This window comes from Myzus persicae, unplaced genomic scaffold (genome assembly GCF_001856785.1).
Source record: "Myzus persicae strain clone G006 unplaced genomic scaffold, MPER_G0061.0, whole genome shotgun sequence".
Classification (NCBI taxonomy): domain Eukaryota; kingdom Metazoa; phylum Arthropoda; class Insecta; order Hemiptera; family Aphididae; genus Myzus; species Myzus persicae.
This window is the reverse complement of record NW_019100913.1, coordinates 366,356-386,472: the sequence shown is the minus strand read 5'-3', so window position 1 is coordinate 386,472 and position 20,117 is coordinate 366,356. Positions and strand designations below refer to the sequence as shown.

At 27.9% G+C, this 20,117-nt stretch overlaps 1 protein-coding gene across 2 annotated transcripts; it reads left to right on the top strand.

Moving 5' to 3' along the window:
• Positions 1 to 1,169: 1,169 nt before the first annotated feature.
• Positions 1,170 to 18,585, top strand: LOC111026776 (ornithine aminotransferase, mitochondrial-like). 2 transcript variants are annotated; one of them, XM_022304912.1, is made up of 8 exons: positions 1,170 to 1,288; positions 13,432 to 13,505; positions 14,696 to 14,901; positions 15,060 to 15,284; positions 15,437 to 15,660; positions 17,164 to 17,415; positions 17,488 to 17,743; positions 18,260 to 18,585. In XM_022304912.1, the coding sequence occupies exons 3-8, from the start codon at positions 14,721 to 14,723 to the stop codon at positions 18,439 to 18,441; spliced, it is 1,320 nt and encodes a 439-aa protein (XP_022160604.1). In that variant the 5' UTR covers positions 1,170 to 1,288; positions 13,432 to 13,505; positions 14,696 to 14,720; the 3' UTR covers positions 18,442 to 18,585. The 2 variants fall into 2 exon arrangements, with proteins under 2 accessions (XP_022160604.1, XP_022160603.1); XM_022304911.1 differs by lacking the exon at positions 1,170 to 1,288 and adding an exon at positions 12,502 to 12,604.
• The last annotated feature ends 1,532 nt before the right edge of the window (positions 18,586 to 20,117 follow it).

The following is a 20,117-nucleotide window of genomic DNA, read 5'->3' as shown; positions in this document are numbered from 1 at the left end:
CTGGTATTTACACGTAAAGAAAAAGTTGTCGGTCCGGATCGTGACGACTCCTGTGATTTTGTTGAGGTGAATATATCTCAGTGCTGGGAAATTGGGCATCGTAAACGTCATAGAATATGCCGTGGCTGTCTCTCGGACTAAACGCATCTCGAAAGTGTTGATCAACATAGATACCACCGGAGACACGGAAGCGGTAGGGAAGTAAAAGCACGGTTAGCAAAAATATGAGAAAAAAAATTACAAAAAGCACACGTGTGGTCGCTATTGTGACAATTGAGTTGTAACAAGAAAGCTAAAGAAATTTGTAATATAAATTATTTTTGTTGTTGAGAAAACGTGGAGAATTTAATGTTGCTATAATAATATTATGGTATTTATAATTTGTAATTATGATATAATATGGTTGTAAGTGTATAATAGTGTTTGTTTGTGGTTAAATTAATAAGATTATTTTATTTGTTGCGAGAGTCCGCGGGGGCTCGCGGTGGTCGACTGGACTCTGAGGCAGTGTCTTAGGCGGCGTTGGCGGTGTTGTTGACGTTGGTGGCGTTGTCGGCGTTATCGTCTCTGGATGCGGTGCGGTGGTTTGGTGCTGTTTGATCGTCCTGAGACCACGTGCCAGATTGCCAGACACAGTACACGATATGCATGGTAGCCAAAACGTAGAATACCAGGCTGAACATAATGCGAATTGCCACAGACTCACTCGAAACCACCACGTCAGCTTCACACCATGTACCTCAGCGCAATAACCGACGACGAGACACTGCAGACACTGCAGATCAGAGCCCGAGCACGACCTTGTACCGAGGGTTTCCGGTGGTGGACCAACCGCGTCTGTTGTGGGTGTGTCCTGGCCCCGGTGCCCACCGTTCCCCCACATCCGGCCGGTAAACCCACCTCAACCCACCTAGTCGGGGGGAACGACAGAGCTACCTATAAGAGACGCGCGCTCAACAGTAAGACGACACGAAAACGTTGCGCCGACGTCATCCGGCAAAATACGCGTACGCGTGTGCTGTGCCCCCAAAAGTCTAAAAATATCACGTATTTCGAGGTGACGGTGGTGGCAATGGTGGAGGTGGTTGTGAAGGTGGAAACGGCTGCGGCGGCCAGTAGTGACGCGGATCCGATGACGCGCACGAGGAGAGTTCAATCTTCCGCCGCCGACTCTGACACAGCGACGACGCACACACGATGATGTATACATTTAGGAAATTGCGTGTCGGTCAAGAAAATCTTTTTTCCGCAACGATGTCGTAATATTAAGTGTGTGCCGATGACGACTGTATGTTATATTATATTTATATATTTTTCCTTCGCATTAAATAACATCATATTATTATTATTATTAAGTGTATGTGTGCTGTGCATACACGCTGTAGACCTATGCGGCACTAAATATATTATTATACGGTTTACCGAATTGGCTTTCCGCTTTTCCCAGTACGTTTGCTCAGCACCGCCACCGTGCTTTGTCCCGGTGTATCTGCGCGGCGTTGGTATTCTACATATTATACGTGTATATTATAATGTTATATATGTTCACCTGTATGGTATACGCACTTGTAATCCGAAAATAAACCATCAAGTAATGTTTTTTGATAGATTTTGTTTCGCGGAAAACTCCTGTGAACTTGAAACGAATAGTTCCCGGTATTATAATAGCATATTGTGTATGTACGCACACGACGATACTATATGTTTTCTCGTCTGATCCCGAATCGGAAATTCGCACTGCGTCCTTTTTTATTCGGTTTCCGACGTTTGTCTTTTAGACATAATAATTTTCACCGTATATTTTGTCTACGCAATTGCTGTTTTATGTGTACTTTAAAATTTTTTTTAGATTGTTTTAGCAAAAACACGAAAATGTCACAGGAAGTTATGTCACCTCTAGATAAAATATAATTTGTAAACTCGATTACTACGTAGCAGATACTTAGGTACTAAATATATTTCCTAATGGTGTTTTTACTTGTGTATATATGTTTATCGGTGTAGTGTTAAAAATGAATGTAATTTGATAAAATATCAAAATAAATATAAAATTAAATATATAATTTAAATAATAGATTAAAAATAAGTATAATTCAAGTTACCGTAATAATAGAACATATTGGACAAAAAAAGTTAAATTATTCCCAAACAATGAAAACATTTTTTTAATCAAAGTTTAATTGTACTTACAAATAGTTCTATGAAGTCAATATTTATAATATATTATTATCATTTTTATCATATTTTAAATTTAGTTTACTGGTGAGGTGCAATATTATGATTTCAGAGTTAAATAGTTGAAATCATTAAAAAAAAACTTATCAAAAGTTAACCAGTCATATTCAATATAATATTATTATTATATTATTATTTAATTATAATTCGTAGAAAATTCCGAATGTGATATTTTGTTATTTGATGTTTGATTACCATTACCGTGTTCTCATAATACGAAAAGTTTGTATTTTGATACTATTTAATCTCACGAAATAAAATTATGTCTTAATATTTATCAATTCTTAATAAAATTGATTTTTAAAATAAAATATTATAACTTCATGTTAATAAAGAAATAAAGAAATAAAGAAAAAGAAATAAACAATATTATTCATTTACCAATGTATTCATACTTACTTAAATATCATTATTTTGATTAAAAATCAATGAACAGCTTACATTTCAAATCGTTTCTGCACATGTTTTTATTTAACCCTGTTTGTGGTTTTTTGTACTAGTAATAGTTACTTAAAACTTTAGTCTAAATTTTCTCCAATGTTTAAATTAACTATTGTTTGGCATAATATTTTCTGAAGGAAAATGATTATTGTAGCCAGTGAAAATTTGAGACAAATGAATCATATAAGATACAAAAAGAACGTCAATGAATATTTTAAAGTCAACTCTATCACCTAAACAACAATATAACAATATTGTCTACTCATTAAGCCGTATTGTGTTTAATGTTAAGAACCTCATACCACCATTTCTACATATTAAAATAAATTCTTATTTCACATTCCTCCGTGAGGTATAGACAAAGTGTATAGATGTTATTATAAAGTCCGAGGATTTTTACTTAACACCAGGCTATTTAAAAATAATACTAGAGTCTAGACGAAACTTTAATTTTCTAAAATAATTACATAATTACTTCATATTTTTGTTGACATTTATTTCAACTAATAATTCGTTATTATTTTATTTATTTTCAACTCTAATAGAAGTATTTACTGAAATTTATTTTTGCTTTGTGTTTTTATACGGGTATAATTACAAAATAAAATGTTTGCTTTTAAAAGTTGCTGAACTCTCAAATTTTCGGAATCCTTATTTTACCCTAAACACTTGTTGCAATGTTAAACCTATGTATGTGTAATTTATTTTTTAATACTGAATAAGCATATTACATACATAATAACTAGCTATGAATTTATAATTTTATAAATTATTATTATATTTATTAATTTATAATTTATAGTTTATAGCCAGTTATTATGTATGTAATATGTATATTCAGTATTATTAAACAAATTACACATACATAGGTTGAACATTGCAAAAAGTGTTTAAAACCGACTGTAACAGCTAACAACAAGAAATTTAGTTGATTCAAATTATTACAGAAATATTTGTTTTATTACTCTAATACTAAATAATTACTAATAAATAAAATTATGTTGTGTTTCAGTTTTTTTTAAAATATATTATTATCTAAATCAGTTAAAATAATCTAAAAATAAATAATTGTAGTAAAATAAAATCGTGTCGTATTTTCAGTTAAAATGACATAAAAAAGCATAAAATATATTGTGTCCTGCATTACAATAATATTGGTTATAGCTTCATAATATTTTAATGATTTGATGTATAATACTATTCTCAAACTGATACAATTTTAGATCCTCTATTTCAAAATACGAGTAATGTAGTGTCAAAACTTCAAAACTTTATCGTCGTGTTTTTGTTACCTTGTAAACGCTGTAAATAGAATATTTAATTTGATTGAATATTCATTTATACAATTTTTCGTACTTCTAAGCCTACTTTATAAAGGTGTTACGGCATCCTCCTAACGACGACGTAATTACACTGGCATCTTATACAATTCATTAAATTTATTAAAAATAAGGAATTTCTCTGATACTATACAAAACTATAAAATATATAACCTTACTCAATAAAGTCCTTAGTGAGATAATATTAATTAGGTGCAATAGACAAAATCAAAAGAAGAGTCTATAGGATTAAATGCTTTTTTCCTTCGTGTGGTATGTTATTATAAAAACTAAGCTATTAGAAATTCACTGTCTCGTGCATCTTGCTAAAAAGATCACACATTTTGAATGTAAAACATTTCTTTTTTCTTTTTTTGAACTCTATTAAAATACGAACTTATTAGAAGAAGATTTCACTTAATTATGATACTTACAATGTGTCTTAACAGTCAACCTATTTTTAATACGAAAAAAAATATTTAAAAACAATAACTTTACTATTATTATTTATGTCAACAGAATGAAAAATTGAATTTTTTAAATGTAGCTATAAATTTATTGATTTTTAAGATTATGTGTGGGTTAGTAGTTTAGGTATATATGAAAATTAACTTTAAAAAAAACCTGTTTAAACATTTTTATGTATTTTCCAAATCAAAATATTATGTTTAGTTTAATTATATTATGTTTACTGTGGTGCATGGACGCATGGTACTATTATTTTATTAAGAATTTACTCAAATCAAAAATAATTTATTACAATACCATAAAAACGTATTATTGGATTAAAATAAAACCATGTAGATACTCTCATAAAGTAAATAATGCAATTCATTTACAGCACATATAGGTATAAATAATACTTGTAAAATAAACACAACGTCACTTCAATTCTTTATGATAAAATCAAATGTCAGTCATCAATTATAAGGTACCTATTATAATATTTCACTTTTCTCTAAATTGCAATAATTCCCCTTTGTACCTATCCACTTTGATTTTCGGTCGTATCACACAAAAATATACACAAACTGCTTGTCGCAGTAAAGGTGACATAATACTATTATGATTTACAGCATATCGGAGTGAATAACGCTGTAAGTTGTTAAAGTATTTATGGAAACATTTGTATAAACACCTGACATTTTGGTACTTATATTATGAAATCTTTGAAGATCGTTATTAAATTATTAAAGCATATAGAAACATTATGCCACTTAAATAAATCAAACAAAAAACGCATTACGGCACACATGTGTTAAAATAAATCTCACCAAACTACACAAAGAATAAAATTATAAATATTTTACTTTACAATAGCTATAATAATTCTTAAAAACATTTTAAGCCTTTGTTTACATAAATAATAATAATAACAATAATAATAAAAATAAACATTATTGAGAAACTAATGCATCACTTCACATGAATAATGAAAACTATACAACTTCCACAATACAATAATATTATTATTTACATTTTTCGATAAAGTAGAGACGACGTCATTTCTTCAATTTTATATGACTTATTTAAATAACAGATGAGGGGATATAATAAAAGTGACTGAAGTCTGTTAATTAATACATTTAATGAATGCGTTGTATAAACTATATTAAGTAATCATTACAAGTTTCAAAATTATTTATGTTTTAATTACGATTTATTTGAAATGTCATCTAGGTATTCGATTGCTGAATATAATGTACACACAATACACGTAATACGTATAATTATAAGAATAATTTACTTTTAATGTACCTAAGAGATTTAATAATTCTATATTCATCTCGATCTCTGCTGTCTTAACTTTCCAGTTGCTCAAAATATGTATTTATCATTTCTCCTTAAATAACACTTCCATAATTGATAGTATATACGATATATCACGTTACACGTTAATATCTGTATCCAAAATAAGTAGCTAAATTCGTTTCAGTGAACTGGTCGCCAAACAATCTTCTTACAATATGCTAATTTATCAGTTCCGCCGGATGTAAATAAAACGAATGACCACGTGACATACAGTTCGTTTGAATTTAACTCGTACAGTAAACAAGAATCAATTATGTTATACCATCTTAGTACTAAGCATACAACATAAATTTGGACACACGTCATTTTAAATGATGCACCATTAAGGAAATCTGAATACAATTTTCTTGTGAGGTCAAGTATTTGATAGTTTAGGACATAGATAATTAAACCAATGTCGTATACGTTTATTTAATTAATTATAATATATAATAACTTATATATTAAAATAGCCAATAGACAATACGCCATACTACATTAATTAATCTTATTGGAGTATAACCATTTATTTATAAAATATTGATCCTGTAGTTGGATCTATATATTTATATCTTCATAAGCTATCAAAATATAATAGTTAAGTTGATAATGTAAAGTGTTCATAATACATACTACATTTTAAGTAGCCCATCGCATATTGCTCTGATTTAAGATCATTGGTATTTTTTTTTGGTTTTAAAAGATCTGCTAAGTCTTTTTAATATTGTTATAGTAGTAAAAAAAAAAATACAACTTTAATTATAAATTCATAATTCTATAATAAATATCTTATTTTTCAAATTTTCAAGACTAAAATAAAATATTTCCCCCACTGAAGTTTTTAAACAACTGCATTACTAAATAAATCTTATTACAACCATGTAATGGAAAATGGAAGGGTATTAAAGACTATTGTACAATAGGTATTTATTATTTATTCAAACACAAAGCGAATATTTATTTTATATTAACTAACTTACTAACTAACTACTAATATTTATTTTATTTATTTGAGTTCTAATAATTTATTGAAAAAAATGTACTATGTATATTAAGTTTTAAATGAAAAGCACTCAGAATCTTAATATGCTCTGTGTCAAGGTTACATATTTTCTTTATTAGTTGCTTTAAATTTTAACCAGATTTTCTGTCTTAAAATTCCAATATGTTTTTATGCATATTATGAGAATAAATACAATTTTTAATACTTATCTACATAAAGAACAAGGTCAATCTAAAATTACACTAAAATAACTGTTGGATATGAATTCATCAAAACAATATAACATTTGTAATACACTTTTTTTTTCACTGTCTAAAACTGTAAATGCTAAAAGTTACAATAACACTAGTGATTGTACAGTACTTGGATGTATATATATGTAGACCAACATATATATATATATATATATATATATATTATATAATGGGCACCAAACACATAAAAAACTAATAATAGTTGGCTACAAAAAAGTACGAAGGCAATATGTAAGAAAAAAGAGATAATTCAAACTAAATACAAATAATAATTATCTAATAATACTAATGACAACGAACATAGCAAATCACAAAAAAAAAATGTGGTATTAAAATAGGAATACTGCCAAGGAATAAAACGTAATACAGAATAATAATAATTACTACGCACATTTAAAAAAATGGAAAAACTGATAGCCCGCATCAAAATAGTTTAATGCATTTAACACTAAAGCATCAATTCTCCAGTTAAAACCAACGATGGACATTTCAGTGTAAATTCATAATATGTTATTAAGTATGTATTTAGTTCCATTATATTGTTAAGTAACAACTTTTTAACAAAACACAACTCCACAACACTATAATTGATTGAAGAAAATACATTTTTCCCTAGACACAATTAAACTAAATTATAACATATAAAAACACCTGTAACCTGTAACACCTGCATTATATTATTATGGCATAGTATTGCCATATTGGCAAATGGTAATATTATATACGCAAAATATTAGAGTTTTGCAGTATAAATATTTCATATTATGTAACACCATAAATTATGAAAAAATATCAATATTATATGTATGACCGAATGCCGACAAATCGAAACTAAAGGACTGTCATCCTAACAAAAACAAACCAACAAACTGTTGATGGCTAGACGACGAACTGTTGTCGATAACCGATAATTACAAACATGAATCATAATATGCGTATTAAATATAATTGGACAAGGTCGAATATCACTTATTTTTTCAAATTGTACTTGAAATGAAAAAGGTAATGTTCAAATTACACTCGTTAGTCGTTCCGATCATTCGGTACATAAAACCTATTAATTATTAACGAACATCAACTGACAGTCAGAAGTATAATGTGTATTTTTATATCTAAAATTTATTTTTATTGTTACAGTATAGCTATAATTAATACTAAAAAAAACATATTAATGATTTTATAAAGAATAAACAAAAATATAAAATGAGTTATTTGTTTAAAAATTTATAAATATAGATACAAATATACAATTCAAATTTCAACTACTAAATTTTTATAATTTTAAAATAATAATTAACATTAATATTATATAATATTTACTTTTATTTCTGAATAATTATTAGATATTTTGTTAAATAACATTGGTGTAATACTATGTCTATACTAAGTATCGACATACACTGCATGCTGCACATGTCAATTAATATGAATATTTTATGAATTCTATTGAATTATAATTTGATTGGTTTTAACCCGAGTGTAATTTGAAAATCACCTTTTTGAAGCCGGGTACAATGTATTCAAACATTTTTATTTAGGTAAGGAGTGCAGTTCGAAAATTCCCATAATATGATGACAGCTGACGACACGGGTACGTTTAATCCATGAAAAAAGCAGTATACAATTTATAATACAATCAATAATAGTATAATACAAATTTAAGTCTAGGAAAAACACAATGCAATAAACACGTCAAGTTCCCAAATAATATTGTACAAAAAACATCCTCAATCGATTCCTAATAAGAGAAATAAACATAAAACTGAACGAAGATTTCATAAAAGCATAAACACAAAAAAATCCACTGAAAATAACAAAATTCGCACTGACACACTTGTTTTGACTACATCGTGGCATAAAACCAAACTAAATAGATATAATATAATACTTACAACTGTACACCCAAAATTCTCGAAAAAAGACTCAATAACAATATTTAGAACCCACTAAAGCATGCAATATCGACATAATATACCTAATAAAAACCAATAGAAGGAAGTCGAGAGAACAACAATAGTGCTACTTTAATTCGGCTTTTGTAATGCCAACCTTTTGTAAATAATTGCCAATTTACACATTTATATAAACATTGGGGCCTCCAAAAGAAAAACCTATTTTTATTTGTACAAAATACAAGTCGTTATTACAATACGTACTAATATTAATTTATTTTTATTTATTATTTTTATTATTAGTTGGCAATACGACCTGATATTTTTCGTTTTTTTTTTAAATATATTAACTACGTATAATTTCTTCTGAGGGGAACCAAAAAAAAAAAAAACAAAAAAAACAATACTTTGACTGCCGTATGGTGGACTACCCTAAACAATAACACAATTAAATATTGAATTTACAAAATCATACTATTATACGTTAGGTAATGATTTGATATCAATAGCAAATCACTATATTAGGCTAATATTATTATAACCTACATATTATATTATAATATATAATGTCAATGTTGGGAAAAAATAACAAACAATAATTTTATCTAGATAATTTTGAACACTGTCACTAATACAAACAACACTGGAATTAAATACGAAAAATGCAACAGGCCATACATAGCAGTATATTACTAAAAAATAACACACACTTAATGCCTAAAAATTTAACGGTATTATTATTTTACTGAACTCATTGCTTCATTCAGTGTGAGTGCGTTGTGCAGTACTGCAGTTCGACTAACATTTCGTCGATTTCGAGTTATTTATTTGTTGTAATTCCACTGTGGTGTTTTTTGCTATTATTTGTATTTAATATTAATTAATTGTAATAACGCAAAAATAAAAAGAAACGAAATAATTTAAAAGAATAAAAGAAATAAAAGAAATCACCTTAAATGTTAATACGACGCCTGCCGACACTAATATTTAAGATGATCTAAATTTACGTTATTACCTTCCTCCTGATCGTCGGAGGGTTCTCGAGATCGTGTGTTCGAGAATTTGATCAAATACACTTCTATGATGTAAATGTAAATGCATGCACATATAATTTAATATAAGGCAGGCAACAATACTATATTTTATATTTTAATATGTCTTACCTGACTCGCAGTTGTCACTAGGTTGGCAGTGGGAGTTTTAGGTGACACAAAATTAATTATTTAAAATACTCGAATAAAAATAAAGAAACACACTGATTATTGCTCGTCAAAAGGAGTCCAGTTGTCGCTCGTAGAATTCGGTATAGAGAGGTTGTTAATCTGTTTGGTGGTGCGCCTGCACTCGCGAGAGGCTGTTTCACTCGAGGAAGGTGCTCATGCACTGCCGAAGGGACGATCCGGTTGTGCCGGCCAGAGAGTGATAGGCGGCTTCATCAAAAGGTTGTTTTGTACATCCGATTTCTCTTCTGTGACAAGGACCTTTTTTACCATACCTTTTCTCCGGCGGCATGTAAGAAAGCCACACGTCCTACGCTCTACAGTTGCAAACATAGGTACGTGTCGATTTCTTAATCCCTGATCGTATAATATAATTAGACAATTTTGTCTGTGACAATAATTTATTGGGGTCTAGAGATTTCCGATTTCTACGTGTGACAGTCTGGCCGTTATTTATTTATTTGTTATATCTTAAATAATTGTTACAATGATGTGTGAGCATATCATTACATAATGATGACCAAGCCGAGAGACCTAGAGTCAAAATAGCCACATTTAAATAAATATTTTGAACAATTAATTAAGTTAATTTATTTTATCCATTAATTTTTAACTTAACGAAGTTATATGAGTTACATGAAGTACATTCGTTACCTTTAACTTAAACTAATTTACTTTTTTTATATTAATTTAATTTATCGATTAAAAAAAAAAATCGTTAACTTACCCAGCCTCGAATATCACAAACTATTAGTGACAGAGTAGAAGAGTAGATTAATTGCATATGATTCCACTACATTTGATTATAATACATTACTTAAACAAATCACATTTAAAAAATACAATTTTACAACTTATTTATAGATTATGTAAAAAACCATGTTAAAATAATTATGCATGGTAAAAAATATTTTATTATTGTATTATTTCATAAAATTTGTATTAGTGTGTATATGCTGATAATATTTGATTGTTAATAACATAGACAATTTACACGAATCTCACAATATATGAACAATATTATTGTGACGCATAATATTTATGGACGCAACTAAATGCAACTTGATGACAGGTAAGAAAAATAATACGGTTGAGTTGTGTCCCCACAATGGGACGCAAGTTACCTGTTGAATTTAGTACCTATAAAATTTACCTTTTTTGGGGACGCAAGTAGTATGCACTATGCAGCCAATGTTATCGTAATCTATTGCTCAACAAAAATCCAGTTAATGGTTTAAAACAAATTCCAATTCTCCGTCTGTGATGGTTTAGGACAACATGCTTCGTAGCACAGCAATAATACTGTAATTCTATATGATCAACATTTAATCCATACGATATACCTAATGAGTTATAGATCAAGCCACACTAAGGAATTTAAGAATCAAAATCCCCATATTTCCTCACAAGAAAACGCTCAAAAGGATGTGGAAGTCCTCAAATGGATAGGCCATATGGTGGTGAATGCAATATTGAATATTAGGTATAGTCTTTTGGATGTGAGAGAGGTGAATCTAGCGGGCAGCAACTCAGACTAATTCTTTGTAAAAGGTATACTAAACTCAAATCTAAAAATGATATATCATGAGTCATGACATTCATGACAATATATTTATAATATGATAACATAATATATCAAAAATAAAATACTATTTATTTTCATTTATTTATTTAATTATTTAAATGGCCATGAAGGTGTATTATAAAGGCTTATATAGGTGTATTTTATACAAAATATTGAAACTTAGTAAGAGCATTTTTAATTTTCTACAATTTAAGTATAATGTACACATGTTACATATACTTACAATAGTTTAAAATTAACGAAATTTCAAAGCTGAAATCATAATAATATTACCATAATATTATAAACCAACACAGGCAACTAATTTGTAATACCAAAAATTATGTAGGTACGTTGGATAGCACATTTTAATACTGTAATATTATATTAACCTAACTTACAGTTAAGAACTGGCGGATTCTCAAGGACATAAAAAGGTCACCCTCTTATACAAATGTTTAGCTGTGACAAAAAGGACGATCCTTGTTGTACGGTCAGGTATTAAGAAATCGGCACGTATCTGATTCGGCCAAACGACCGGGGGAGGGGGCATGTTTTACGAGAGCTGCAGTGATGAAAAAGGTGTTTTCTACTGAATATAATACTAGTCCTTGGAAACATAAAAACATTTGTTACAGCTACATGTGTTCAGAGGGGGTATAATCCCTGAAATCTTTCCACCTCGGGCATGACCGTAACGTGAGTGCACCATCGATGCGAGCGCATTAACATCATTCAACCAGTATTGAATCCTGTGATATCCTGTGAGCAATATCTTCTGGTTTCTTTACTTTTTGTATCCGACAATCTGTGCATTTATATTCGATTCATGTATATACAGTGAGTACTGCTTGTTGCTACGATCTTATTGCAGCTGTGAGCCAGGTAACATATATATTTAAATTATTATAGTAATTTTAATTTTTATGTACATCATTTTTATATACAAAACTGTTTCTCATCGTACTTGCACAATTCTCGAATACTCATTACCTCGAGAGCCCTCCAAACATTTGGAGAAAGGTGATAATACAATAACTTAAATAATTGAGTAATACTTTTATGTAATCATTTTTTCCAACCCTTAATAGTTTAGGAAAACATTGGGAATTCGGATGTATGATAAGTGCCTATAATTATTCGTTATTATTAAAATCATAAACGATTATTGTAAGAGTACATCTAACAACCTTGACCGTACGATATTTAAGTATAAAGATACATATTTTACTTTGTTTATTTAATTTAGCTTCTTAACAAACTGTTTTATATGTTAATATTTAATTTAAACTATTTAGTGTAAAAAATCACCATTTTTACTTACTTGATCATGTTCTTAATATTATGACCACCATATTCAACAAGATTACTTACATACCTACCACAAATAAACTACTTAATTCTACATGTCTCTAATATTATGCATTTCGTATTTTGACTTAAGACTAATAATTGTAGTGCTATTCACTCAAAAATAACAGAAGTTGCAGTTAGTTAAATGGCAATTGCAATGAAGTCATTGTTCAATATGATTTCCTAGACCTATTGAAAATTACATAAATATAATGCACGTGGAAAAAATTGAGAAAAAAAAGAATAAATAAATAATAACGAGATCAGATAAGCCTAATTATGTGGATCAATTTCTGTTTTGAATAATTTTTTTTAATTAACATAAAATCTAAATAATTATGATTAAATGTTGATTATAGGTTCGTTTTCCATTCTCGGTATTCGAATTGTATTGGTATAATATACCCATACTCTAAGCCTTACAATTTTGTAAGTAAGTATAGAATTCTTAATTTATTATTTTATTATTATTTCACACAACTAATATATTATTGTGTTATTTATATTCACTACAGTTTTAAATTGAATAATATCTATTTCTAATCATGTCTCAAGTTTATTTTTAAATACTCTACAGTCGTAATTTAACTAAGGGTATAATACATCAGTCCTTATTATCGACTATTAAATATTAACAATGAATTGATAATGACAGAAAACAATTGCTAACATTGGATAGTTATAAGTTTTTTTTTATTGTTAGTTATTAGTTATTTACAATATTAAAATTAAGTAATATATTAACATTTAAGAATAAAAAATTATAAAAAAATTGTATTGTTATTAGTATGCTGTACTAGCTATAATAATATTTCATTAGCATGAACTACATTACTGAGCACAATTTAATGATTTTAATTCAATTTAATTGTAATACACCAGGATATACTTTATCTGTAATATTATGTTGTATTATTCGAAATCTTCGAAATTATATTTTCCTACAGATGATTACCCACTTTAAATCTTTTGTTCATCTCTAAAATAATTATTATATGAAGTTACTGATAACTACTTATGTATCTATTAAAGATTGTAAAGTAATACATAATAACGAAATAATCAAAATGAGCTTCAAATTCTTACCTAAATATAACGATAATTTTTTTTTTAAATTCCTGTACCAAATTATGATTTTATGTTTTAACTATAGGATATAAGTACAGTATATTTGAACCAAACAATTATTTTTGTATAACCTTTTTGTCATAAAATAATCATTAAATATGGGAATATTGTAATTTTTTAATATACTTTACACTAGGTATACCATACGTTATAATTTAAATTATAATTCATTTTAAACATATTTTTTTATTTAAACTTAAATATCTATCATTTTAGCTCAGTAATGATTATAATATGAATAACTTTTCACATTTTTTTTAATAATAATTTTGCTAATTTTATTAATAATATTTTAGAATATTGGATTTTAAAACAGTGATAGATATTATGTATATTTTATAGTTTGAGGTTATATAAATTGCAGTACAGTTTATCAGTTTATACTGAATCATAACATAAACGTTTATTCAATTTGCTACATATTGTAATTAAAATACAGGAAACTATAAGTAGGTGAATTTCTATCATATTAATCCATGGTATTATTATTTTTAGATTCGATCTTTGACATAAAAATACAATGTTAGGACTAAACAATTATAGTACTAAGTTACTTAATAACGCAAGACTTTTCAATAATGGCAGTGTCATACGTCTACGTTCAAATACTGCTACATCGTCTTTTGAAATAATTCAACGAGAGAGAAAAGTGTCTACAAACAATTATAACCCTAGCCCTGTGGTTATTAGCAGGGGAAAAGGTATCGTTTAATCCTTTCACCTATTAGATAAATAAATTCCAATCAACATAAAAAAGTCAAAAAACTTACATTACCTATTATTATTTTTTTATATATTTTATTGTAAGCACATTAATTAATCATTACTGTCAATACATTTTTATCTTCCACATTTTCAGGAATTTTTATGTGGGACGTGGAAGGAAAAAAATATTATGACTTTGTGGGAGGATTTGCCACCCTCAATCAGGGTCACTGTCATCCAAAAATTATTAAGGCCATGACAGATCAATTAAACAAACTTCATCACACGTCAAGAGCTATATTTCACGATTCGCTGTATGAACTTAATGAGTTCTTGACTGAACAATTTGAATATGAAAAAGTTTTGAACATGAATACCGGTAAAGTTTATTTATTTTGATAACCATGTTGTGTTATGTAAATGTTGAATTTTAATTAAACATTTTACAACTGACATAATCAAATCAATATCGACCATCAAGTATTATTTTATTTTTAGTTACTCAATTAATTTTACTCGTATTTATTAAAGGTGTTGAGGGAGGAGAGTCTAGTATCAAGATTGCTAGAAAATGGGGATATAGGGTGAAAAAAATTCCACACAATCAAGCTCAAGTTGTATTTGCTCATGGTAACTTTTGGGGGAGAACAATAGCCGCCATTTCTGCATCCACAGATCCAATTTCTTTCAACGAATTTGGACCTCACGTTCCTGGTTATCAACTAGTGCCTTATGATGATTTAGGAAAATTAGAGGTAAATATGAGAGAAAATTAATTATTGAATAATCAACTTGTTTTTTTATATTTTGAAATAATGATCATTTTTTTAAAAGAAAACTGAAGTATAATTTACGGTTATTATTTTCATTGGCTTAATCTTAATGTATAATTTTGAAAAAAAATATTTTACGTGTACTAAAAGATTTTTTAAATATATTTTGTTCAATGTTTCGATTATTGTTATTCATCAGTTATTAAAATATTATATTAACGTTGTGACATAATTAGCATAGAAAAATGTATTATACAGATAGTTATTGCTGTCAAAATCATAAATATTTAAATTATTTGGTTAATTTAATGATTGTATTTTAGTATTTTAGAGATGGTCCGACTAACCCTTGTTACGTCCAAGTAAATTAGTGTGTGTTTATGTAAAACGATACGAGGGACTATGGGTGTGCATGAGTGTTTACGAGTTAATGCGTTATGGTGTCATTCAAGGGTGATTATTGATTTTATATAATTACCTGTAGGGCCTAAAACATGTATATACGATAAGTCTACTACTTAGTTATATTTTGTGTCTTATATGTGTAAATACAAATGTAATATAAAATAATTAATTCACTCACCTGAGTACTTAGATGTATTCGTGGATATGTCTCAACGCTGTTGAGTTCGATGCTCGGAGTCACTGAGACGTATATAATATACGTATATATTATTTGTTTTAATTTATATATTTAATTCCTAGACACCCAGAATATTGAGAGATATTTTTTTCATGATGATGAATTCTCTATGTATGATATTATTATGATTCGAACACCAATTACATGGATTTGATTATTATTAATAGATTCGTGACTATTATCGTAAGTTCTTAAAAATCCCTAAACTCGTGAATCTAATTCCTGCCGATTGACACCCGAATGCAATTTATGTTGACGAGCATTGTTAATATTATAATTATTAAATTCTAAACTAAATACTGCTCTAGTCCCTTTATTTGTTGATGGGTATCGTTAAGACGTAACTTTAAGGTATTACGAGTTATGCGTTTATTATTTTATATTGGACGATGCAACGTAAGTACGGCTAGTAGAGGCTTATAGAGTCGTTTTACGGAGCTACAGATCATACAAAGTGTGTGGTGACGTTGATTATTATGAATGTGTTGTGCATTTGATGCTATGTGCATAATGGATTTAGATGTATATACCAAATGTGTATGTTTATGTATACTGCATGATCTCACATTATCTATAATAATCTTTCGTTATTAATTATCATGTGTTTTGTATTTATGTATATTATGGAAATATTTTATACCACAGAAATGAGATTTGTCTTTCATTTATCGCATCATTACCAATACTCTTTATCAATATTTTTTGATAGGATATAGATTTTAGTTTTATTTTTATATTTTATGTTTTTTATTACTGCTAACAAAGATACAATACGGTTGTAATCATAGTATGTAGTGAACTAGTGACCGATGGTTTAATGCTTAATTTGACTTTTCTTATAGCAAGCATTAAGAAATCCAAACGTGTGCGCATTTATGGTAGAACCATTACAAGGCGAAGCAGGAGCAGTGGTCCCTACTCTAGGCTACTTGAAGGGAGTTCGTGAGCTTTGCACAAAATACAATGTCCTTTGGATTGATGATGAAGTACAAGCTGGATTGGGTAGAACCGGAAAAATGTTAGCTGTTGATTATGAAAACGTGAAACCTGATTTGTTGATCCTAGGAAAAGCACTTTCTGGCGGAGTCTATCCGGTGAGTATGATTTGAAAAACGTTACCTACATATTTTTGAAGCCCTATAAAATAAAATAAATTCACACAATAGGTTTCTGTGGTATTGGGTAACAGTGAAGTAATGGATGTCCTTACTCCTGGTACACATGGTTCCACATATGGCGGAAATGCATTAGCGTGTAAGGTCGCGCTGGCTTCACTAGACGTAATCATAAGCGAAGGCTTGGTAGAAAACGCATTTAAGATGGGCGAGATCTTCAGGACTGAACTCACTGCTCGTTTGGACAAAGATAAAGTGATTCAAGTCAGAGGAAGAGGCTTGCTGAATGCTATCATATTAAATACAAGTATGTTTTCATTTAACATAAATATTGATATTGAAAAAACATAATTATAAATGTTAAAAAAGTATATTTGATTCGTGTATTAGGTTGGCATAATATTTGTATTTATTACTGAAATATTCTATATATAAATATTTTTTTTTCAGTTTAAGTGAATACATTTTCGTTCTATGAGTTTGCTTATATTTTATGCGTTGCAGAAGTATGATTGCATACATATATAATATAATATTCAAATGTTTGACGTGCAAGATGTAACTAATGAACTATTTAAATGTGCTTTAAGCATGGTGTTATAGAAAATAATAAAATATCTTATCATTTTATCATTCATTTTTACCACCTATAATAATCAAAAATTGTATGAGTTCAAAACAATTTAGCACATACAATTGTCAATCAATACACGAGATTCGTGTTTACCTGCAAACAATCAATATAAATTATATTTTAAAGACTTACATTTCTTGTTCTGAAATTAAACATACAATAATGTTTTAATTTGTATTACATTTCCAGAAAGCGTAACCAATATCTACAAACTAAACAATGAAATGAAAACAAATGGATTGATATCTAAGCCTATTGGATCAGATGCATTGAGATTTTCGCCACCATTAATACTTACAGAAGAACAATTACGTGAAGGAATTGATATAATTGTAAACACTATAAATAATTTTACTAATAATTATCTTTAATGTAAAATCAAAAATGATGTACTTTTCATAAATTAATTAATTCATTACATCCAAACATAACATAATTATTACTATTGTATAAATTATAACATGAGAACTAAAGGTCTGTAGTTCGTACACATTTTATAAATATCATTGAACCCGTTAGAATTTATTATATCACAATAAACTTCACAATATTAATACTTACGTCTCTTTGTGAGTTATTTTGTTTAGCTACCTATTATACCTAATGGATGATATCATGTTATTATACAATTAATTTTTTACTAATGATTGTAAGTTCAAAATAATATAACTTAAAATTAATAAATTGATTTTTGCAAATATTATCAGTAGGTACTTAAGAAAAATATCTAGCTATACGCTTACATGGACATACTTAACACGAAATTAAAATTAAAATTTTTATGAAACATAACTTAAAACAATAATATTTGTAGATTATTACTTGCTGAAAATATAAGAATAAATTAAAAAAATTAAATACCATTCTGCTGTACAGTAGGTGTCTAAAGGGGTCGATGTAAAGGATGAGTTAAGTTTGAATTCAATGATATAAAATCATTTTATAGGTATGAAAAAAAATTTTAAAAAAAATGCATTTGTCATTGCAGTGTTAACTCTTTACTGTAAATTATGTGTCTTTAGAGACTAGAGAGTCACTGTAATGGATATGTTCAATTTAAATTTTACAATAATCATTGAAGGTATACGAAAAACACTTCTGAACGAAGACTGTTTGTGAGTCTAATAGTACTAAGTTTATTGTATGCTATTATTGTGATTAAAATAATTGATTTTTCTATTTAGCATTGTAGTACTACAGTAGATTATTTGAATTTTCACCAGAAAAAATGAATATTTTGAACATTTGAATATTTCATTGTATGTAGAAATAATAATAATATACTTACTCTATAAGTCTCATGTACCAACGAATAATATTCTAAAATTACCACAAATTAACTAAAGTCGTTATTCTTGGTTTTAATTTTAAATTTTCGTAAAAATTTGAACCCAAAATGTCTGTAAAAAATAATTGTGATTATATATTTTTAGATTTTTTGGTTACAGTATGATCTCTTTATAAGAATCACTATTTAAATTTGTCCATTCTTAGCTATACAATTAGAAAATTATATAGTTTTTTAACTATAAAATAATTTTAGAATTTTTGAGATTTTTATAAACTTGGTAAAAATTTTAACTTTAAATATCTATAAGAAGAACTCATAGCTACGGATATTTAAAATTTCTCAACTACTATTACAACTACAAAGGACCTTGTATTACATTTTCAAATCTTAGTTATAAAATAAATGTATTATTTTTTATGAATTTTTAATTCAAATTCATTTCCAAATTTTGTCCAAGATTTTGTAGAGTGCTGTTAAATTTCTTATTTTGGATACTCATAAAAACTTAATCTGGATTTTAATTTAATTTTTTTTTTCACTAACAACAACACTTTTTTATTTAGGTTTTTTAAAAACCAATAAATTTTAATCGACAATTTTATTACTTAAAACAACTAATAAAAATCAAAATATTTTTAAAATTGTGTGGTGTATACAAATGCTAATGCAAACATCCGGTTAAAAGCTTACGAGCCGATACTTTTTTCTTTATCAGCATAAATATTCAGTTAAAATAATATATCTACGGTTATTTAG

Excerpts from the sequence above, each read along its gene's own strand:
- LOC111026776 (XM_022304912.1), top strand. The coding sequence starts at position 14,721 with ATGTTAGGACTAAACAATTATAGTACTAAGTTACTTAATAACGCAAGA. Across the intron at positions 14,902-15,059 it reads GGTTATTAGCAGGGGAAAAG|GAATTTTTATGTGGGACGTG; the intron begins GTATCGTTTAAT and ends CCACATTTTCAG. Across the intron at positions 17,416-17,487 it reads TTTCTGGCGGAGTCTATCCG|GTTTCTGTGGTATTGGGTAA; the intron begins GTGAGTATGATT and ends TTCACACAATAG.